The sequence below is a fragment of the Rhinopithecus bieti genome, unplaced genomic scaffold (genome assembly GCF_001698545.2).
Source record: "Rhinopithecus bieti isolate Rb0 unplaced genomic scaffold, ASM169854v2 scaffold_2408, whole genome shotgun sequence".
Classification (NCBI taxonomy): domain Eukaryota; kingdom Metazoa; phylum Chordata; class Mammalia; order Primates; family Cercopithecidae; genus Rhinopithecus; species Rhinopithecus bieti.
The window spans coordinates 708-7,097 of record NW_016803672.1 but is presented as its reverse complement, the minus strand read 5'-3'; the positions used below and the strand labels follow the sequence as shown (position 1 = coordinate 7,097).

Genomic DNA, 6,390 nt, shown 5'->3' with positions numbered 1-6,390 from the left:
TTTTTTTTTTTGAGATGGAGTCTCACTCTGTCGCCCAGGCTGGAGTGCAGTGGCCGGATCTTAGCTCACTGCAACCTCTGCCTCCCAGGTTTACACCATTCTGCTGCCTCAGCCTCCTGAGTAGCTGGGACTACAGGCGCCCGCCACCTCACCCAGCTAGTTTTTTTGTATTTTTTTTTTTTTTAGTAGAGATGGGGTTTCACTGGGTTAGCCAGGATGGTCTCGATCTCCTGACCTCGTGATCCACCCGTCTCGGCCTCCCAAAGTGCTGGGATTACAGGCTTGAGCCACCGCACCCGGCCCTGGCTGTTCTTGAAAGTTCTCTGGCCCAGGTTCATCTCAGCCCTTCCCACAGTTCATTTAAATGCCCCAGACAGGCCCTGAGCTCCCCTTGCTTCACCCCATCCAGCTGGCCCAGTGTGGGAGGCCCGCTCTACAGAAACTCCCTGACTTCATCTTTACTCAGAAGAGCTGCCGTTTATGTAAGCAGAAGAACACAGTGGGGCTGTGTCATCAGGGATGGGGACAACAAAACAAAACAGGATTCAACACTTTGTGCTTTCAAATGCGCTTCAATCCAGCCCACTGCCTGGATGTGGAAACATTTTAAAGCTGGGTTTCTTGGGAAAGAATGCCCTCGATGCCAGCTGATCCGTTGTTCCTCATTGGAAGGGTGGGCACACATCTTAGATTCAAGTTTCCGGGCGAAACAGATGAAACACAACAGGAAGAAATGCTCTAATTTTATACATTACATTCAATCAAACTTTCTTTTTTAATTAATTATTATTTTATTTTTGAGACAGAGTCTTGCTCTATCACCCAGGCTGGAGTGGCATGATCACAGCTCACTGCAGCCTCCTGGGCTCAAGTGATCCTCCCACCTCAGCTGCTCAAGTAGCTGGGACTACAGGTGCATGCCACCACGCCTGGCTCATTTTTTTTTCTCTATAGAGATACAGTCTTGCTAGGTTACCCAACTCCTGGGCTCAAGCAATCCTTCCATCTGGGCCTCCCAAAGTGTTGGGATTACAGATGTGAGCCACCATGCCTGGCCTTTCTTCTTTATTTTCAGGCTATTCAAATGAAGCAGTGGGAGTGGAGAAGGAAGAAAGAAATCTGTAACTGGTGATCAGTTGATTGTAAACACCACTGCCAATCAAACTCGACTTGTACTAATAGATTTTGGAATCCGCTTTGGCCCCAGGATGAAAGGAGCAGGACATAACTGACATGATGACATACCGAATCATGTGCCTGCCAGGGTCACTGGGTTCTTTTAGTTGCAGTAGTTACACTTCCCCACACACCTGCGAGGTAGGTGGGGTTTACTTTTTTTTTTTTTTGAGACGGAGTCTCGCTCTTGCTGCCCAGGCTGGAGTGCAATGGGGCAATCTTGGCTCACTGCAACCACCACCTCCCAGGTTCAAGCGTTTCTCCTCCCTCAGCCTCCCAAGTAGCTGGTATTACAAGCGTCTGCCACCATCCCCGGCTATTTTTTTATATCTTTAGTAGAGATGGGGTTTCACCATGTTGACCAGGCTGGTCTTGAACTGACATCGTGATCCGCCCACCTCGGCCTCCCAAAGTGCGGGGACTACAGGTGTAAGCCACCGCACCCTGCCTAGGTGGGGTTTTCTCCCCGTTGTGCAGGAGGGAGACTGAGGCTCGGAGGTTCAGGGCCTGCTTGGCTGTACACAGCCCCAGTATGTGCCTTGGCCACATTAGTCAGATCCTTCCCCTCCCACTCTGCCACCCTGCTCCTGCCCTGTCCCATAATCCAGGTTGAATGGGGTGGGGATCTGGGGAGCAAGGAGGGCTCAAAGAGATGGAGATAGGCCTGTGTCAGGCCAAAGTGCAGATTGGGCACTGGGAGCGGGGCCAACCACGGAGCCCCCACCCCCGCCAGGGTGTGGGCTGCTTGAGGAAGAGAGGAGTGGCCTGGGGCATGTGTGGGATTGGCCTGTGGCCTCACCTTGTTGGTGGCACCAGCTCCGGCCGTGGCCTGTTCCCCTTTGTCCCAATTCCTGGCTGTTTTGAAGCCAGATTTGGCTGGGGGCCCTCACTGGGTACTGAGACATTTCCAGAAAGGACCCTAGAGCCAGCCTAGTCCCTCCACTCTGCTTCCATCCAAGTTCTTGGAGGGGACCAAAAAGGCCCACACTGTCCCTGTTCTCCCCCTACGCCCTCCGTAGGTGGTGAAGTGGCCAGAGGTGCAGCATGGCAGGGTGGGTGGGCCAACCTCCAAAGCCAGCACTTTCCTTGTGCCATCCGCTCCGTACAGCAGCCTGTACCCAGTGGGTACTCTCATTTCCATTTTTCCTATGGAGAAACTGAGGCTCAGAGAGCTGACAACTTGCTCAAGGTGGGATTTGACCTTACGTCTGACACCAGGTCACTTGCTCTTTCTGCAACTGTGTGCTTAACAGAAAACCAGAGCCCCTATGTAATCCTGGGTCTGCCTTCACCTTTCTGCGTGGCCTTAGGTGAGCCGTGTTGTTTTGCCAAGCCTCAGGGGATTCATCTGTAAAATGAGGTGACATATCTGATTGGTTATGTGGTTATCTATTTAGCTTCTGTCTTTCTTGTTAGACTGGAATCTCCCAGAGGGTCTGGCTGTGTCTCTCCCTTTCACCGCTGTGTTCTCAGCACATAGCATTTGCAATAAGTTGTCCCATTTGCTCTTCTCAACATTGCTGTGAGATAGGTATGTACCACTGAGCCCATTTTACAGATGAGAAAACTGAGGTTCAGAGAAGTGAAATTATTTGCCCAAGGTAAAGGGTAGTGGAGCTGAGACTCATGCTGCTGTCCTCTCAAGCAGGTGTGCTTTTGGGCATCTCTACTTTTTAAGACAGGTGTCAGGGGAGGAGGTGCAGGCGTCTTAAGTCATGAGAAATGATAGTAGGTGGGGCTGGGAATAAATTGAGCTCCAAGCAGAGCAAAGATGTGATTTTTATTTGTAAAGCTATCTATCCTTCCAGCTACAGCTGATTGAATCCTCCAGGCTCCATTAGTCCCCACCCCTCATACATCCCCTAACCTGTGTCCTCTGCCCTGCCCAGGACTGGACTCGGGCCATATCCGCGGCTCTGTCAACATGCCTTTCATGGACTTCCTGACTGAGGATGGCTTCGAGAAGAGCCCAGAAGAGCTCCGTGCCCTGTTCCAGACCAAGAAGGTGGATCTCTCGCAGCCTCTCATTGCCACGTGCCGCAAGGGAGTCACCGCCTGCCATGTGGCCCTGGCTGCCTACCTCTGCGGCAAGCCTGATGTGGCCGTGTATGATGGCTCCTGGTCCGAGTGGTTCCGCCGGGCCCCCCCAGAGAGCCGTGTGTCCCAGGGAAAGTCTGAGAAGGCCTGAGCCATGACGTCTCCTGCTTACTGTATAACTGCGGCTGGTTTAGTAACCCCATGACTTGCAGCTGGTTCATACCTCTTAGGTGAAGGAGATTGACATGTTTTTAGAATTGCTGTGCAAGGCTCACCCTCTCTCTGTCAACACTGGAATAAACTTTGCCTTTTCTGAGTAGTTTGCCTGCCTCTCCCTGGGTTCCATCCTTGCCCCCAAACTTCCATCTCTTTCAAACTCTGGAGACTCCACCAAGGACAGAGACCACCATAGCCCCTCTGGCTGTGGAAGCCACACCAAGGACACTGCTTTCACTCAGTATTGGCAGAAACAGCCTCCTGCTGTCCCATGTCAGGTGAACTCTGTCCCAGAGCATGCTGGGTCCTACCAGGAAGACAGGTGGAAAGGGAACCAGAAAGCCAGAGAGCTGAAGCCCCAGCTGCTGTAGCCCCAGCCTCCTGGGTAGGGGTGGGGGGACAGGTGGCTTCCCCAGTATGTCCATAGAGGTGTCACACGGCCCCAGGGCCTCTCAGGCCATGCTCAGGAGCAGGTGAAAGGAAGGTGGCTTCTGTCTGGAGCACCCTTCCTGGCTCAGAATAAGGCCCCCTGGGGAGCGGTGGAGGGAGGAGCTGGAGAAAGCTTTGGCCCTGGGACAAGGTCCAGGTTCTGGCAGGTGAATCAGGAAGTCACAGTAGAAGAAAGCAACCTGGTAGCTTGGCCCCATGTGGCTGGATTTCGATTTTCCCAGAAAGAGTCTCCCTTGACCCTCCTTTGGGATTGCAAGAAGAATTCTGGGCCCCACCTACTGAGGACTCCCGGCTCCCCACTATCCAACCTTCCCAGTGAAGACAGGATCCTGGAGGGCTGGAGACCAAGTCTGTCCTTGGCTTGGCACTGGGGCAAATAGGTGCTCAGGAGATGCTGAGGAGGTTGGCTTTGGGGCTGGCAGGTTGGGTGATGGGGCTGGATGCTGAGGCTGGTGGGATCTGTAGTGGAGGGGCTGGTAGTCTGGAGGATTGACCCCTCTCACTTCCATGCCACTAACAAAACAGTCCTCTTCCCATCTCACATGTGGCTCAGACCCTACTGTGGAAAGAAGCAGCAAATATACATAGTATGTCAGATGGCGATAAAGTCCAATGGTAGAAAAGGTCGGAAAAGAGAAGTAGGGAGTGTGGGGTTGGCTGGGATGCTTTTTGAGAAAAGGTGGTCTGGGAAGGCAAGCAGAGTCTTGAAGCAGGTGAAGAGGCAAGCCATGTAGACGTGGGGGAAGGAAGTTGCAGGAGAGGAGAGGGAGCAGTCAGTGCAAAGGCCCGGAGGAGGGACTGTGCTTGGTGTGCCCCCAAACAGCAGAGCCTGGCATGGCAGGGACCCAGGGAGCACTTGGGAAAGTGGGAGGAGCAGAGGTCAGAGAAGAATGTTGGACACATTGGGTAGGGCCTTGTAGATAAAAGGGAGAAGGTCAGCTTTTACTGTGGTTGAACTACTGGAAGGTTTTGATTAGGGGGTGACATATGATCTAACATAGGTCTTAACAGGATTGCGGGGCTGTTGAGTGAGAAAAGACTGTCAGAGAATATGGTGAACTCCAGGGTGGTGGTCCCCATATTATCTGCCCCCTCATGTTCACGCCCTGTGTGGTCCTCTCCCTGTCACTGCGGGTGGGACCCATGACTTGCTTTTAACCAACAGCCTATGGCAAAGCTGACAGATGTCACTTCTGTGATTATGGTACACAATATTGTAATATCCCATCTTACAAGAGAACCCTCTCTTTGCTGGCTTTAATGAAGTCAGTGTCATGCTGGGGGGCCCAGATAACAAAGAACTGAGGATGGCCTCTGGCTGACACTCAGTGAAAGCCTGAGACCCTCAGTCTAACAGACTGCAAGGAACTGTATCCTCCCACAGCCACATACGCTTGGAAGCATATTCTTCCCCAGTGGAACCTCAGATGAGACTGCAGCCCTGGCCAATACTTGGATCATAGCCTGCTAAGACCCCAACACAGAGAACTCAGCTAAGCCATGAGTAGACCCCCGATCCAAAGAAACTGTGAGATAACAATTGTATGTTAAGCTTCGAAGTTTATGGCAAGATTGTCATGCAGCAATAGATAATACATAGGCAAGCGATGGGGGTGGCTTGGACCAGGGAGTTGGGGGAGTTGTGGAGGTAGACGAAGGCATCCAAGTCTAGTGTACTTTGAAGGACTTGCTGATGGATTGCTTGTGGAAGTAGCTTAGAGTTTTGTGATGTCTCTGTGCAAGGCAACGTGCTACATTTTGCAAAAAATCATTTTATTCATCCGTCATCCTTATCCTTAGTGTTGGGTGATATGTTTCACATATGAAGAAAGTTCAGCTAAAGAACTTGGCCAGTCTCTTGTCTAATAGGTGACAGGCCCAGATTCTGGGGACTCCAAGTTTAAACACAGTACTCTCTGTTTCCTGGGGAAACCCTGAAAGTTTGCAGGAGGTATTCACCATACCCACTCTTTGTCCAGGCTGAGCAACAGCCAGGCAGGAATGGGCCAGTGCTGGCACCAGTGGCTTCTGCCTCCTTCTTCTCCAGATCAAACCAGACCAGAACAGACCAGATTAGACCAGATCAAACCAGACAAGACCAGATCAAACCAGACCAGACCAGATCAAACCAGATCAGACCACACCAGACCAGATCAAACCAGATCAGACCAGATCAAACCAGATCAGACGAGACCAGACCAGATCAAACCAGACCAGACCGGAACAAACCAGACCAGACCGGAACAAACCAGACCAGACCAGATCAAACCAGACCAAACAAGACCAGACCAGACAAGATCAAACCACACCAGACCAGATCAAACCAGATCAGACCAGACCAGATCAAACCAGACCAGACCAGATCAAAACAGATCAGAGCAGACCAGACCAGATCAAACCAGACCAGACCAGATTAGACCAGATCAAACCAGATCAAACCAGACCAGACCAGATCAAAACAGATCAGAGCAGACCAGACCAGATCAAACCAGACCAGACCAGATCAAACCA

General features: G+C 51.7%; 1 protein-coding gene across 1 annotated transcript in view; it reads left to right on the top strand.

Moving 5' to 3' along the window:
• Nucleotides 1-3,532, top strand: part of TST (thiosulfate sulfurtransferase) — a 9,074-nt gene extending 5,542 nt beyond the window's left edge. Inside the window, exon 3 of the mRNA XM_017848084.1 lies at nt 3,066-3,532. Coding sequence (XP_017703573.1) covers nt 3,066-3,364 — 299 coding nt within the window. The 3' untranslated portion in view covers nt 3,365-3,532. The remainder of the gene's footprint in view (nt 1-3,065) is intronic.
• The last annotated feature ends 2,858 nt before the right edge of the window (nt 3,533-6,390 follow it).